Source organism: Argentina anserina, chromosome 7, assembly GCF_933775445.1.
Source record: "Argentina anserina chromosome 7, drPotAnse1.1, whole genome shotgun sequence".
Lineage (NCBI taxonomy): Eukaryota > Viridiplantae > Streptophyta > Magnoliopsida > Rosales > Rosaceae > Argentina > Argentina anserina.
The window spans coordinates 21,195,535-21,212,156 of record NC_065878.1 but is presented as its reverse complement, the minus strand read 5'-3'; the positions used below and the strand labels follow the sequence as shown (position 1 = coordinate 21,212,156).

Genomic DNA, 16,622 nt, shown 5'->3' with positions numbered 1-16,622 from the left:
CCAAAGCAATTAGGACGAGTACATTTGGATTTTGAACCTTGGATAGTACTAGCTAGTTAAGTGTTAACAATTTGTCGTGCACTCGCTGAATTCGTTGAATTTAGTCCTAGCTAGGTTGGGAGTTGAGTTTTCTCATCAATTTGGAATCTCTTCCTCTAGTGTGGCATGTATCAAATTAGGACGTTTTCTTAGTCTCATTTATGTATTGGCCAAGAAATAATTTGTTTCCCTCGTGTGAAAATCGAGCAACCATCTTGGTATTAGAATTCTGTGTTAATGAGAACACTACTACCCAAATGCAATATTGACATCCCATAATTCTTATCTCTATCACCTCGAACCTCCACGACGATCTTTTTACTCGTCAAATTCATGTGTGGACAAGAACGACGTGTTGCACAACGAAAACACCCTCTCATTACATGCAGCCCCTGCATGAGAAGCTCGCTACACGTGCCTCTCTCCTCAACAGCTGCCTCCCCACCTCTCATCTCATCCTCTCTATATAACAAACCTCCACACCGATTCTTCTCCCTCAGTTGCAAAATCCATTTCCTCAAACACATCTTCTGTTTATTCATTTTCTTTGCATTCGTCACAAATGGCAGAGCACCACGCGCAATACCAGCAGTCCCATCAGTTCCCGGGCCAAACAGGCATGCAGCAGCAACAACACGGCAAGTCCTACCAGGTCGCAAAGGCCGCCACCGCAGTCACCGCCGGGGGTTCACTCCTCGTTCTTTCCGGTTTGGTCCTTGCTGGCACGGTCATATGCTTGACCATAGCTACTCCTCTCCTCGTGATCTTCAGTCCGGTCCTCGTCCCGGCTGTGATCACAGTGGCTCTAATAATGACTGGCTTCTTGGCATCCGGTGGGTTTGGCGTGGCGGCTATCAGTGTGTTGTCGTGGATCTACAAGTACGTGACTGGAAGCCACCCGCCTGGGGCGGACAAGATCGACTCCGCGAGGCACAAGCTGGCAGGGAAGGCGAGGGACATGAAGGACAGAGCCGAGCAGTTTGGGCAACAGCATATGGGCTCAGAACGCGGTCAACATCAGACTTCTTAATCTCCACCGTTGCTGAACGGTGGAGGGAGTGCGGTGTAGAGATGGTGCGGTGGAAGCTCATAGATGAGACTAGGGCCGGGCATTTGTTTTGTGTATTAGATCGGTTGCTTTGTCTCGTCGTACGTATTTAGTAGTTGTTTTCTATGTTAAAAAAAAAACTTGTTGTTCTCTGGGTTTATCTCGTGTATTTTACTTTCTGTAATGAGCTGTGAACTGTGAGTCTCAAACCTTGGCTTATTTTGAAGGGGAAAGAAATAAAATTCAAATTAATGTGGCATTTTTGTTGTTGGAAAGATTGTCTCTGCATCTCAAATCTCTTGTATTCTGCATGAGATCGAATTCAAGTGAACAAAATGAATCTTTTTCATAACAGAGAAAAAAGAGTTGAAGAAACTTATGTTGTCTATGTTGAAGATACATGTCTCCATGCATGACTATCTCATATACAGGTTGTGAACCATGTGGCACGAAATGTCGAAACATACCCGGAGAGGCAATATTAACATTCACTGATAACAAACACGCCTATGGCAACAAAAGTTATTTTAAGTAACTACACATTCTTGGCAATAATTTTTTTTAATACACGGTAAATAATTTCACATTCTTGGCAACAAAGGTTTCAAAATTTTATGGAGAGAACTTTGTTTGAATAAAGTACATGCTGTCGACGTACTACTGATTATAAGATGGTTCGCATAATTTGCAGACAGCAAGCGAATCGAAAATAAATAGTTAGGAGGATAATGAACTATGTGGAATGAGCTTTTGGATCGGAACTTCTTTTCGAACGTGATGCATCATCTAAAATGGACTAGAGAGCGATGTGATATGTAAAGATCAAACTTAAGAAAAGCCATGTATCTAATTTAATAAAGTAAATCATCTTCATTAATTGATTAAATCAACTAAGAACCCGACGAAATTACACACGCGGCCCAAAAGTCAATAAAGTCAGTACGGATTCAAATAAAATTCGCGTCATCACATAAATTGATGATCATAATCGAAGCTACGTGATTCCGACTTAAATCGAAAATTAAATGTCATTGACGATTCGAAATGGTAATTGGACATTTGATTAAATTAATAAATTCTTTAACGATTATAATTAAATCAATTATTTGAATCTGTTTAATTTAGTTATGAGAATAACTAATTTTAAATTAATCAGAAAATACATATTGATTTAATTATACAATTAAAGAAATTTATTATTTTAGTGTCATTAAAATATTCTATTAAAAAAAGAAGCTTTGACACTATAAATACCCCTTCCAACATAAAGAGAAAAAATAATTTTCTTTGGAGAAGAAGAGAGAAAATCACTTGAGCAAGATCACTTTCGAGAAATCCCAAAGTCTCATAAGTCCACGAAGAATCATCAAGCTATCAAATCGCTCGTTCTTCATCAAATCCAAATTCAAACTCAAGTCCACGAAGAATCATTAAGCTACCAAATCGCTCGTTCTTCATCAAGTTCAAATTCAAACTCAAATTCTCAAGATCAAGTGCATGTCACCCTTGAGCCAAGTTACATACGGAGATAGAATCAGAGGAGTTCACAAAGATTGTAACCTCGCGCTTGATTATCAATAAATTACACTTTATTTGTACACGTGTCTGCACTCTTATTTATTTTCAAATTATCGTTCTACACCAAGCTAAACAAAATTAGTTCCATTCACAATTTTATTAGACTTTCAGTTCCGGTCGGACCAAATCAAAATAGTGATATGATAGCACTACATTCACTAGCAGATAGTCTGTATGGTCCTGAGGCTTTAGTGACGAGAACATGGCAACATAAAATTTAAGACGGTTCTCAATATCCCGGTTATGCATTGGTCTCGGACTACCCTTAGTCATCTCCTTGTGACGACGCCAAGCAAGTTTAATGATGACAGCCCCCCAATTCGAGGAGTAATACCTTGCCGTCCGTTTGAGGTTTTGCTTGAGAATTTGTACCGAAAATGATCGGTGATGTAGTGAAGAAACTCTGCGTCGAGGCCAAATGCTTCAACAGGTCCCATGGTAGTGAATGTAGCGGATGAAGAAGGAAGGCGGTGTGAAAATGGACGGCGGAGGCACCATGAGAGAAGCTCGTCTCCGAAGAAGGCACCAACTTCTAGCACACTCGTGGCTAAGAATCTTTGCTCAGGCTTTCACTACGTTTTATGCGTCCACAAACTAAGAACACCATCCTTTGGACAGGGTCTCCTTCTCTAATTATCTTGGGAATCAGAGTAAAAATGTAATTAAGAAGTCGAATTTGAAACATGTACGCATTGGCGGATCTTTTCACAAGATTAGCGATGCTTGAGCATCCCCAAGTCAATTAGAAAAAAAAAATCGGTATTAATTTTTTTAAATTAGAGCTAGTATCCCCTACTGGCCTACTCTATCTCACACACTCAATCTTCCCACCAACACTTGTACTTACACATACACTCACCCACACTCAATCTCCTCCCACATCAACCTCACACGGACCACCAATTTTTTTCTTTTCTTCGTCTTTTTCTTTCTCTGTCTTTTTTTTTTCCATAAAATTAAATCTCTAACCCTAAAAACTAAAGCCTAATTCTTAAATTAGAGTGATATATTACACTTTGGATTGGGCTCACTCCACCATTCCACCAAGAAGTTATGCGTGGCCTCCACTCTTATAGCGAATACGAGATGTCATGATCGAATTGAGGATTTTTCCATTTGAAATTTCTGACTTTCTGCGTTTGCTTTCCATCCACCTTCGGTTACATATGCTTGGAGGTAATTTGATGCAGATAATGTAAAACAATCAGTTCAAAAGTGTGAATCACATAGTATTTTGTGTACATTGGTTGAATCTCATCTTTTATGTACATTGTCAAAAAAAAATTTTTGTCATTCGGCCAAATTTCAAACCCTCCATAGATTACAATTCTAGATCAAACATCTACTAAACACTCATCGAAGATCATGTACTTACATCGAAAACATATAGGTAAAAAGATAAAACTGTACTGTCGCACCTTTTCACCCTTGGAGTAGACTAATGGACGGACTAGATCACATATACTGTTAAGAATAACATCATCCAACTGGTGGAAAAGAGGTACCTGCAACAGAGAGTGGAGAACTTTGGTATTATAGCCAGCATGATAGTGAGAAAACAATAATATATGATAGAACTGTATACGTAATTGCTACCTCTAAGTTAGATAGTTACCTTAAGAACAATATCCAGGCAAAGATGGCGCTTGATATCCTTGCGAAGTCCATGAGGAAAGTTTTGGATTAATTCAATCTCTTCCAGTCCTTGCTTTGCTGCCCAGCTGCAGCGTTGAAAATGTCGAACTCTCTTTCTCAAATGATGCGGCAACTGGCTACGATGCATCCACAATTCCATGTCTCGATATTTCAATTGCATTTCTTCTTGTTTGCCATGACTGAATGCAGAAATATCTGTACAATTACAGGTACATTCACATTCAAGATATTAGTGCTGATCGACTAAAGTGAAAACATTATGCTGTCAAAACTTATTTAAGGCTCTAAATCTGTAGACTACAGACATCAGATTTTATTCTGCAGATCTATCTGGCAAAAACCATTCTGTGATTAAAAGCTTGATTAACCATAAACAATTAGAAATTTGAGTGACCTGGATATTTCCAAGTAAGGTAATAAAGAGACTCATTCCCGCCAGACACATACAGCAAGAGAACATCAGTTCCAGCCAGTTACTCGTTGGAGCAAGATTATTGCCAAAGGAGCTGCAACATCAGCATGAACAATAATAAGACATTCACAATTAAGAGCGACCAAAATTTCATTCTAGCTAGATGCCTTAATTAGCTTAATTTGTTGATTACTCCAGGTTATTTAAGCCCCAGTAAATGGGATAAAGGATCCTGACGGCGCGTGTATTGCCATTATAGACAGGAAGAAGCAGCTGGTAAATTCCGTAGCGAAATCCAGTGTCTTCGTCTAAGCACCATGCCTTTATCTTTGGGAATTTGTCACCTTCATGAAAATTTTCATGGGAAACTATCTCCCTCGAGCAATAGAGAGAGATATCGCACTTTATGTTACTCTCACACTGTTGTTGGATGCATGACATTACACGTTGTGTTGCAAGAACATACCAAATTGCTCCAACAATCTTCACAAGAAGTTTTCTGTAATATGATAACATAGTAGTGGTTAACTGAGTAGTAATTAAGATGATTAGTTACTTACGTGACAAGCAATTAAGTAGGCGATGACATTAAGTTTGAAACGCCACCAAATGTTGCCATATGAGAAGATGTAACCTGTGACTTCTTTTAGTCTTTTGGCCAAGTGAATAATATGGTAGATCTTGGGGATGAATTGGAACAAGAAGGTTAGCAAAACGGTGGCCATTATCTGTGTCGGCCGTTCTCCTCTAAGCAACTTTGGCTCAAATAGCAAAAATTACAATCTGCAAATTAGATAACGCACTTGAACAACATAATACATTTAAAGCTCTTTTATAATTTATATTATTGATCACTCTTTATATTTTTTGTTTTTTGAGGACTAGTTTAAACAATTGGTCCCGGACCCGGCTTGACATTTGAGAATCTTACGTCGGGTTTACTTGGTGTCATGCATATTTAGAATCCTTTTTTTTAAACATAATCTTTAAAAAGAGCAGATGAATATGACTCTCGTTAAATATTATATCTCATAAAGTTTCTGAAATTCTATGGAGTGTAAGAACATAATTTCATGGTTCATCTGGTACCGAGGTGAACATCTTTACTCGGGTGCTCCGTTTTTACCGGATCCTAGGGTTTTTGGAAAAAAAATATGGTTCTCTCCGACTGCGCATCAATTGACGCTGCTGTCACAAGAGTTATAGTAGGTCAGACAATGGCGTAGCATGGGGGTGGATCGTGAGCGGTTGGTGGCATTTTGGTTCGGTCAGAGATGTGGCTCTGGATGGTTTGTAGCTGAGTTGTTCAGAGGTTATGTTTGGTGTCGCTCTAGCGTTGTTGGCCGAGTCTCGTTGGTAGTATGGAGACGACGTTGTTGTGGTTCTCTACGATGGGGAAGCACATGCGACATTGGCTCTCTTGGGTGTTATCCAGGTTGGATCTAGTTCTCTGCCGTTGGGTTGAACTCGAGATGGAGGGGTTTGTCTCGCAATTTCGGGCTTAGGTGGTGGCCTCTGGGCGGTGGCTAGCATTTTTGGTGGGACGACAGTGGTAAGATCAGATAGAGGTACATGTTGGTTGGACTTGGCGGCCGTCAAAACTTGCGGTTATGAAGGTGGGCCTAGGCTCGGTTGGGCCTAGGATGGGTCCTATAGGTTTATTGGAGTTGGGTCTTTTGACCTAGGTCTGTTTTTTTTAGTTTTATTAAGGGTTTTGTCGTCCCTTCTCTTTGAGCGAGGGTTTAGGATATCGATAGGTAGGGTTTGATCATGTCGTTGAGTGCACATGTTTATAATGCATATCATTTCCAAGGATTATCTAAATGTCTGTTCTTTCTGGGTATCAATGTAATGAGGAGGTTGTTTCTGTAAATATGCCGGAGGTTTGGGTATGTGATGCTATTGGAGTAGTTTTCTTCTTGAGATTGACGACGAGTAGGTTATCGACTACTTCTTGAATCATTTTTCATTAGTTCGGGATTGAGCATTCTTGGTTCATGTCTATTGCTATTGCGATAGTCCTTACTAGCTTTATTGGTCGGACAAAGTGTGGGAACTTGTTCCACCACCGAGTGTTTCTTATTGTAATCTTATTTTGATGTATATATATTTCTGAGAAGTTCTAAATACACACCCATAAACTCTTGATACACACCCCTATTATTCAATAATTCAAATAATATTTTGCATGTATGTTGAATGACCAAAATAGGTACATATAATAATTCAAAAAATTAAAAACAAATTAAATTATCAAAACTAAGAATTTATTTTTAGAAACAATTAAAATAAGAAAATTTACAGGGAAATTTATATTAGTATATATTTTGATGAAAAATTAAGCGAGAGATTCAAACAATCAATTCATTCCTTAATTTTTACCGAAAACGATTATTTCTATTTTTAGAGTCTCAAACAAGGTAATTCATGAAAAAGAATTATAATTTTTCATTCTTCATTAAATTTCATCTTCATACATTCTTAACGAAGAAATGTTCATCTTCTTCAAACAACCAATTCATCCCTTTCTCTTATATATATATATATATATACAGTCTCTATCCAGAGTGAAGCTTCACTCTGAAATTACAGAGTGAAGTTCCAATTTTGGCACACTTTTCGGTCAAATTTTTTCACCATAAGTGATTCAATAATTAAGTATGTTATTCAAGATCATCTCTACAAAGTTTCATCCAATTTGACAATGGTTTGAGCTTTCAAAATTGAGATTTACACGAACGGTTCACGTTGAACAGTTTTAATTCATTCATTGATTTAATCTAATTTCAATACCTTAACGATGTCCGAATTAGATGAAATTTTGTAGAGATGATATTGAATAGCATACCTAAATATTGAATCGCTTATGGTGAAAAAATTTGACCGAAAAGTGTGCCAAAATTGGAACTTCACTCTGTAATTTCAGAGTGAAGCTTCACTCTGGATAAAGACTATATGTATATATATATATATATATATTTTTTTTCATGTTGTTTATCATTTTTATGGTTAAAGAATTTGAAAAAAAAACAATTACAATCTATAATGATTCGTAAGAACAAATAAGAATTGATATGAACATCTATAAGATGTTAATATATATATATATATATTAATATACTAATCACGGTAAAAAGTAACATTGTATATCTAAATAATGACGTATTTTGTGATTTTTTTAATTCAAGGGTATTTTAGGTTTTTTATGTGGTGTATTTAGTAAAAATATTAGAATGAGAATTGAAATAGGTGGTGTATTAAATATGAGAATGTATTAAGAGATTTGAGACGTGTATTTAAAATATCTTTATATTTCCTTTTTTTTAAAAACATAATTTCATGAGTTGATAATCGCCAAATTCAAAATGCATATGATACCACATCTCCATTAGGATAATGGAACGACTACTAATTCCGAACTACACCAATACTAGAAAATCTGACCGGAATTCATGTGCAATTTTCAGGTACCTGAGAAATAGGTAGAATGACAAAGGCGTCAAGCCAGAACCACTTGAATGCCTCCAAGTAGTGCCAAGCAATTGCTCGCGGGTCCCATACGAGCTTCCCACAGCCAATCACCACAGACTCACTTGACACGTAGGCAAGCTTGAACTGAAGGAAAATGTGGGCCAGGTGCAAGGCGTCCAGACAAGTTCGAACGATGGTAACGTAGAAAGCCAGAGCGACGTCCAGGTAGAAGACGGGCCCACTCTTTCTCAGCTCAATGACGTAGAGGAAGAGCGGATCGTCGGCAAGGGCTGCGCCGCGTGCCATGAGGATGAGACGGTTCCACCTTTTCAGGTAGCTGTTATGCGGGTCGATTACCCGGGCCCGGCCTGTGGGGTTGCATTTGCAGTCAGTCGGGGTTTCGACCGAAGTTAATGAAGAACCAGCGGTATGGTGCACAGGGTCTCTGCAGCGGATGGAGTGAAATACCGGAAGACCCGACTGAGTACAAGCATAGTATTCCGGAGAATCAAACTCAAAGGAGTCGTCTCTGTTGCCGCTATTCCGCCTGGAAAACAGTAACATTACTAACATACGTAGGCAAGAACCACAATGAATTTCATTCATACAATGTACGTATGTCGGAACCGGAAAAAGGGTTTAGCTGAAAATGAGTGACCTCGAGTGAGATGGTGACGACATGGTTCATGGTTGTTGTGAGCGATGGAGGGAGTGCGTTTTATATTTGAAGGGAGATTTAATGGCGATAAGGACGATGAGTCGGAAGGGATGTGAAGAGCGAAGCACGTAGCTGACGGAGGTGGCAGTGGCGAAGTGGGTGGTTGTCGGGGAGTTTCTGACAGACCTCAAGTTGGGTCCCACCGCAATCAAGGTGTTAAATCTTCTAGCTCAAGACCATGTCAGCAACGCAGATACTGATAAAAACCCAGGAGAAGAAAAACATGAAGAGTCTATAACGCCTATGGTGCATGGTCTTTTTTGGGTCTGATTGTCTGAATAAACTTTCATTTAGCCCACAGGCAAACAAACAAGAACGACAGGGGAAACCGAAAAACAACAGCAGACAGAGAAAAACAAAGCAAACAACAAGGAAACAAACAAATTACAACAACACCGAAAGGAGAAAGACAATTCAAGGACTAGTATGGAGGTCCAGGAAGTCCATCGTTCTTCAAAATATCAACAATAGAGGAAGGGGGCCGGCTGGTCCACTCAGCATGGGCGGAGCTAGAAATTTATAGTAAGGGGGCCAATATAGGGAAGAACTCAAGGTTAACAACGTCAATTTTTACTTAATACACTCAATTAAGTGTATTAATGGCCTGAAGCATTGCCATATTTATTGATCCTCTCATATTTTATTTGCTCGAGAGAAAGTGAAAGTGGTGCCAACATATACACATACCTGTGTTTCTATCCCATTAATCAAAGAGATAGAAGTACTAATACAATTCAAGACAAATTCTTGGGGTGCCATGGCCCCTTCAGGCCTAATGTAGCTCCCTCCCCTCCAAAGAGCACTTCCTCCAATTTGCAAACTTTGCAGCTTCATCTGCACTGCTGTTTGCTGATCTTGGAATCCAATTCCATGAGATTGAATTAAAGAAAGGGGCTAGAGAGGCACACTTATTTAAAGCAGGGTATAGCCACTCTTAACCGCTTTAATAATATGGTGCATGGTCTACAGTTGTTTTCTCTGCGTCTCGCTTTAATCCAAAGTCATTATGCAGGTGTCAAGCTTAATTCTCAGGTTTACAGGGATATGCAAGAATCTGTAGATTAAGATGTGACTACTACTTTTTTCTTCTCTGTCTCTATCTCTTTGTTTATATTTTGATAAGATCGATTACTGGAACATTAACGTACTCATAAGGAAAGTAAAGTTATTTATCCAGATTTTTCATTCATGTCTATATGAACAGAAATGGTAAGATATATAAGTTGATGAGGCCGGCGTCGTATTTTTTTATTTGATTCATTGTCTTTTTTTGTTAATTTTTTAATAATTATGATATATATATATATATATATATATATATATAACAGCCATGGGTTTGAAAACCTTGGCAAATTTCAACCAGGAGTTCTGGGTGCGTTTTTGTCAACCGGAACAAATGAGTTGTAAATTATTCTCAAGTCTATTCCTAAAATGAACTAGAAATATATATACACACTAGCTAGTAGACACGTCTTTGGGATAAAAACTTATTAATTGATCAGTTAGGAACAACTAAAAGTCAGTGATCATGTCCATGAGTTGGTTTTGTATCTCTAAGTTTGTCGTAACTAATAATATTCTAGTGACTCAATTTTCTAATGGTTTTTCAACTAAAGAACATGTTAATCCCTCTAACTCCGACCCTCCTTTCACTACTTGTGGGAATTGAGAGTGGGATTGAGTAGTCATACACAATTGAACTACAAATTAAATAAGCATTTAGCTCACTCTGTCCACAGATTACCTACTGTTATGAGGAAATCAATGAGAATCTTAGAGTTTAGACTTGTTAGTCACATGCTCCCTATACTTATGAGGACAACGATGAAAAAAAGATAGACGTTAGACTTCTTAGTCACGAGTTATCTGTTGTTATAAGAAAAACGATGAATAATTTTCTTTTTAGTCAGTACGTAGTTTTTATAGAAAAAGATAAATAAATAAAAATCTTATACATCACGATTTATGGCCAACTTTAAGAAAATAACAAAATTAAAGAGAGACGTGTGATTTTTAATTTCCATTAATTGGCTCTAAGATAGATCCGTTTCTTGACAAATATCTAGATCCATGTATCTATATATGCAAAAAAAAAAAACGATTATTATCTAGATATTCGATTTAACCTACCCCTTCTAATATGCATGGATGTGGTGCTTATGTGTGCCGGAGAAAAAGAAAAATTTCTCTCGAGCTCGTTAGCTATATATTGATGTAAACGAGGTGAGTTTTTCATTTCCTTAATTCCAAAAATAATAGTTTATGTACGGTGTTTCATTGTCGATGTAGCATGGTGATTTCTGTACTTTCATTTATATTGTGATAATTTCTATAATCAAAATCTTATGACTTAGCTTCACTAGATATGAAGAGAACTTAAATTTTGAGATAATCAACTTCTAACCAAATTCCAAACCCAATATAGCACATCTCTTTATCTTCTTATTCAATCAAATAATTAATTTTCCATATAATTATTTTTTCAGATCCAATACCGTTTGGTCTACTAACATTTTTTTAACAATTAGCTCCATATGTTTGACAAACCAATTTTTTTTTCGCAAACCTGTGAACCCCTATACAAATTTTTTTCCTCTATTTTCATCCTTATTTGTTTTTTTAATCCTTTTCTTTTTTCCTTTTACCATTTTACTGACAGGTATTGTAGAAGGAGATTATGGATAACTGGGAACTCTTTGGGGTTAAACTTGTTGCTGTTTTAGTTTGTGGTACTTGCTATGTCATTGTCGATGACAGTCACGTCGGTGCGTCCGGCAGAACGGTTAGGCCGACAAATAACAATTTAATTAACCCTTAAGTATGTGAAAACAAAACAAGTTTACATCAAAAATACTAGCAACAAAGTGCACTCTGTGTGCAATTAATTAAAAAAAACTTACCGGAGAAAAACGTGGATAAATATGGTGGAAAAAGTGGAAGTTATAGAAAGATTCTTTGACAAAATTTGAATTTATTTTTACATTATTTTTTTTATTACTAATTTGTTATTTGATTACTTATATCTATTTCAACATAATTTATGGTGTCGGAATTAAGTCGTATTTTCACACTTATTTGGTTAACAAATGTAAAAACCAGTGAGCCAGAAAATATCAACGAGCTAAGTTGAGATCGTTAATAACTATGTTACGATCTTAGTGAATTTTCATATAAGTGAATATTTTGGGTTAAAAGTCGTATTCGTTACGACGAGTACTTGAGAATATTCAGAATATGTCTGGATTTTCGAGTTATTTTATATGATTTTTCGAAGTTTGGAAATATAAAGGAATTATTTGAGAAATCTGAAAATGTTTACGGTGCATTATAGCCATTGATTCTGATTGATTAAATCTCAGCCATTGGATTTAAGTGGGTTGTGATATAGAGGAGAAGTGGAAAAGAAAAAGATAGAAAAAAACAGAGAAGCAGACGCTGCTCCTCCCGACCCCAAAACACCGCGCGCTGACTCGGCGTCATTCCGCCGCCGTCAGGCCAGATCGAGCAGGCGCACTGGTCCCATCGTGACCGCCTACTCGTCTCCGTCCTTGTTTCTTCCTATCGCCGCCGTAGAAGAGAGAATCGAAGAAGAGAAGCCGACTGTTCCGGGTTTCCTTCCGGCGAAATCACAGCGTTTTACGGCGTCTCCGGCCGCCGTTCGGATCGTGTCTGGTATCAATATTCACCTCCTCTTCGTGTTCTACAAGTTTGCATAATTATTTTTGCGATTTGGTCAAGTTTTGACAAATTCCAATTTCTGGGTTTTGATGTTCTTCGACATTGGGACTGGTTTTGGCATTTATTTGATTTGATGGTTATGTCGTTTAATTCCATGTCGATTGGAGATGCAATTTGAAGTGGTTTTCAGAATTTTGAAGTTGGGTTTGAGTTCGTTGAAGTTGGCAGAGGACTGCTTGTGTGAAGGAATCATTTTGGTTGAGGAGGATGAATCACAGAGGAGAGCAAGCCCTCAAGTGTTCATCCAAGGCCTCTGCTTGGATAATTCAAAGGTAGAATTACAGCTTTGGATTCATGTTGTAATGCTCCTGTACTGAAATTCTTATTTTTGGCCTCGGGTGAATTTTTGAATTTAAGTCTTGGTTGAAATTGTTAATTTGGATTGCTTCCAAATTGTGGTAGTTTGAATTGAAAACTCCCTGGTTATATTGTGTAAGTTTGGTTGATTCCATGCAAGTGAAATTATAGGAATTGGTGAAGATTTTTGGACTCTCATGTGAAAATGGCTTTGTTAAGGTTGAGAGGTATTTACGTTTTCTGGATAAAATTTCAGAAGAAGAGGAGATGGAAGTTGAGCATACTTCTGTCCAGTTTAATTAAATTACAGTGAATAGGATATGTTGGAAGTTGTTTAGGTTATGAGAAGTTTGGAATTTAATTACAGTTGCACAATGTAGTTTCTGGTCTTGGCCTGATGAAGAAGGAACTTCTGATAAAATGTTCTTGAGGTTTCAAGTTAGTTGGATTATAGGTGAACTGTAAAAGGGGAGTTTAGTTGTTGTTCATGTCCAACTATTTGTATATGAAATTGATTATGTGTTTAATTATGGAGAAGTAAATCAAGCTAACTAGTTGAATAGTTGGATTACTATAGCTTCACTTTTTGGTTTACTGATCTTCAGAATGTGATTGAGGGGTGATCAATTTCATTATCCGGGTGTAGAAGGACAAAGTAAATGAATGTAAGGTCACGGTGTGGCATATGTATATTCCTTGTTAAATTGTAAAATGTGCATTAAGGAAGGAATATACAGTTATGTAAATCAAGTTCTTAATATTGCTTTGAACTCATTGAGTTCTCATATTCTGGATTGAGTAATCATACAATTATGCCATGTGCATATGTTGGTAAATATAAATATGGGTGTGCATAGTGATTTTGTTTAATTACTATGCGGCCAATTTTGAAAGATAAAATAAATATGAGTATTTATCAATATTGCATTATCGATTTGTATTCGTTGAAAGCATGTTTCCGCTTGATTTGGTCAATGATGGTCAGCTGTTGGATTAGACGATTTATTAGTCATAATTATATATGACTATATGGTTAAGTCATTAATGACTATTATGTCTGACTAGGGACTCCAGTTACCCGGTGAATGGAAGTGGAAAGCTTGTAACTCGCAGAATACGCGAGGAAGAGCATTGGAATCCAAGTATAAATACATTATTTATTTTGATTAGAGCTATCCGCAATTTATTTACAAAATGATGCATGTTGTGGTTTAGTTGTTTTATATACAAATGTATTGACCAAACCGTGAGAGATGTGATGACTTAAGAGCTAGGGGTGACACTGACTTCGTTAGGTTTGATCCCTTAAATCTCCGGAGGGTTTAGCTACACTGGTCATGTGGGTTTTGATCTTAAGAACGGACTCGAAACGTTGTGTAGTTTGGTAGCAGATGCTCTTGCTATGCTTACTTGTTACAATATATCTTAGGTAATGCCATGTAGTTGGTCTATATGATTGGTTTTACATTGGCATGCCAAATATATGTTTTCAAAGCTAATCGAGACGTTCTACATCAGTCTGTCTGCAGGTAGTGTGCACTGGTACAAGATAGTGGAGGATGAGGTAGGGTGTGTGGTTCAAGTTTGTTAATTGTTTCACAGTTTCGTTTGAAAGTCGATTTCCTTAGTCATAGTCTTCACAAGTTAGTTAAAGCTAGATTATTGTGTAGCTTTGTTGATATTCATTTCTTTCAGATATGTGAAATATCAATTGTATCAAATTCTGGACGAACAATGTTTTTTTTTTAAATAATTATTTTCACCGAAAAATTATTATAAAGCTTCTGTTGTGTTACTCTAAAATATTTTATATAAAAATGCCTTGCGTTTTTTTTTAAATATAAATCAAGGCAGTTTGAGGCGGTACACGTATGTTGTACGTATATATTGTCATTGTAATACATGAGCTTAAGAAAAAAAAAACCGTACGCTAGGAAATTCATAACACAGACATATAACCATGAACTCATGAAACATATGCAATCGTCAATCCATAACCAATACATTTATATTGCGCTTAGATTTCAGCTCTAGACTGCATGTTCTTACAACCTTCCCATAAGTACTTGATCACCATTACCAACTACTAGAATTACACCCCAAACCTCATATGACATATTATATTTAACAAGTGACTTCACTCTCTCCTCATCAAAATAATCCCTCAAGACATTTACTGCAACAACTCAGAAACCCAATCAACCTCTCTCACATCCAAAGTCTCCGGCAGCCCATATTCGTCGACCCTCAAATCCATCTCACCACTACCACCATTGCCTTCCTGCTCACTTAGCTTTAGTGCCCTCAAACTGCTCAAAAAATCCGAGAACCTTTCGGCGACATTAACATTGTTATTTATCGCCAACCGTTCTGGCGACCGCACTGAGGTGGCTCCACTGGCACCGTTCATCAGCAACTGATCTCCTACGGGGCGATAGACATTGTTGTGGTGATGCTGCCTACACTTGAACGACTTGGTCGACTCCGGTGGCGGGGTCCGCAGCTGGTCCGGGGAGTGAGCAAAGAAACAGACCTTGCGGGTGCACAACAGTCCAGCATTGCAGACGCGCGTGCGGTAACGCGCAGGGTGGAGCCAGTACTCGAACACCCCGTGCGCGTGCTCGCACACGTCACCCTTGTAGCAGACGCCGTTGCGGAATGCCGCGCAGACTGTGGCCGCGTAGGAATACCTAAGCGGGTCGCGGCGCTGAGCCTTCTCGCCGCGATGGGCGTAGGGGCAGTCGGTCCAGTCATGGCTGCGCATTCTCGGACACCGCTTGATTTTGTACGAGTACATCCGGAACTCGTCAGAGCTGAACAAGCCGTTGTCGTGGTCATGGTGGTAGTGCTGCTCAACCGGAACGGAAACAGGGACGAACTCGTAGAATTGGTACCCGTTAAACATTTCTGGTACCGGAATGTAATTACAATACTAATGTGTTTCCTTTCTTAAAATGCCACCAGTTGATCGAGCTCAACCGATGGCTCTGGGCGAGGAGGAGACTGGAGAAAGGAGGTTGTTTTATAGCAGAGCTGAACTCGGTTGAGTTAAAAGTACTGTCTGCATGGTCTAACGGCGGTTACGAAGGTTAAACGACGGAGACGACATGGCGGATAATCCGGGACTTGAGACATGCATGCATTTTGCTTCTTAGTGTGCTTTGGAGCCAGTTGTTAAGCCAAGAGGAGAAGCCATCGCCAGGTGTTGCCGGACATGTCGAGCTTATAAGTTATAAGGTCAGAGATGGATCTAAGTGACGGACCCTAAACGGAGGTTGAAACGGCGGCGTTTTGGCGGGGAAGTGGCAAAAGTGCATGGGTGAGTCTAGGTGGAGGTGATAAGTGGACTGGGCAGCTGAAACATGGACATGGATTCTGTGGGACAAGTGTAATGGGGTATTGGGGTTTGAGGACTTCGGTGGTCCTTAAGCTTGTTTGAGATGTGTTGCAAACGTTTTCGAGTCTCTTAATTTTAGAGGTTTTGTAATTAATTGACAAATCTATGAAAGTAAATCCTCTTTGATTCACTACTCAAAAGTCCCTTATCAAGTCAAACCCATAATGTTTTTTGAAATAGGAAAATTGAGTTCATCATGAAAAAGAAAGCTCAAGCACATTGATGAAAGTATTTCCCAGAAATCAAAACAAAAGGAAAGGATGTGACT

The 16,622-nt window shown here is 38.2% G+C and overlaps 3 protein-coding genes and 1 pseudogene across 7 annotated transcripts; 2 read left to right on the top strand and 2 right to left on the bottom strand.

Annotated features, from left to right (window-relative positions):
* The first annotated feature begins 601 nt into the window (after positions 1-601).
* LOC126803055 (oleosin 1-like) lies at positions 602-1,069 on the top strand. The gene has a single exon (XM_050530804.1). It carries the CDS (start codon positions 602-604, stop codon positions 1,067-1,069), a length of 468 nt encoding a protein of 155 aa, XP_050386761.1.
* A 1,695-nt stretch (positions 1,070-2,764) lies between these two features.
* Positions 2,765-8,885, bottom strand: LOC126803795 (cyclic nucleotide-gated ion channel 2-like; annotated as a pseudogene).
* A 3,466-nt stretch (positions 8,886-12,351) lies between these two features.
* On the top strand, positions 12,352-14,696 carry LOC126802820 (uncharacterized). Of its 5 annotated transcripts, none has more exons than XR_007673012.1 (3): positions 12,352-12,932; positions 14,032-14,386; positions 14,476-14,696. XR_007673012.1 is itself a non-coding variant. In XM_050530528.1 (3 exons), the coding sequence occupies exons 1-3, from the start codon at positions 12,768-12,770 to the stop codon at positions 14,546-14,548; spliced, it is 306 nt and encodes a 101-aa protein (XP_050386485.1). In that variant the 5' UTR covers positions 12,352-12,767; the 3' UTR covers positions 14,549-14,696. The 5 variants fall into 5 exon arrangements, 3 of the variants coding, with proteins under 3 accessions (XP_050386485.1, XP_050386484.1, XP_050386486.1); XR_007673011.1 differs by having other exon boundaries at positions 14,023-14,386; XM_050530528.1 differs by having other exon boundaries at positions 14,032-14,099.
* Positions 14,697-15,130: 434 nt separating this feature from the next.
* Positions 15,131-15,862, bottom strand: LOC126803794 (zinc finger CCCH domain-containing protein 54). Its single transcript, XM_050531532.1, has one exon. The coding sequence runs from the start codon at positions 15,860-15,862 to the stop codon at positions 15,131-15,133; it is 732 nt and encodes a 243-aa protein (XP_050387489.1).
* Between the last annotated feature and the right edge of the window lie 760 nt (positions 15,863-16,622).

Excerpts from the sequence above, each read along its gene's own strand:
- LOC126803055 (XM_050530804.1), top strand. The coding sequence starts at position 602 with ATGGCAGAGCACCACGCGCAATACCAGCAGTCCCATCAGTTCCCGGGC.
- LOC126803794 (XM_050531532.1), bottom strand. The coding sequence starts at position 15,862 with ATGTTTAACGGGTACCAATTCTACGAGTTCGTCCCTGTTTCCGTTCCG.
- LOC126802820 (XM_050530527.1), top strand. The coding sequence starts at position 12,768 with ATGCAATTTGAAGTGGTTTTCAGAATTTTGAAGTTGGGTTTGAGTTCG. Across the intron at positions 12,933-14,022 it reads TCTGCTTGGATAATTCAAAG|GGACTCCAGTTACCCGGTGA; the intron begins GTAGAATTACAG and ends ATGTCTGACTAG. Across the intron at positions 14,100-14,475 it reads GGAAGAGCATTGGAATCCAA|TCTGTCTGCAGGTAGTGTGC; the intron begins GTATAAATACAT and ends GTTCTACATCAG.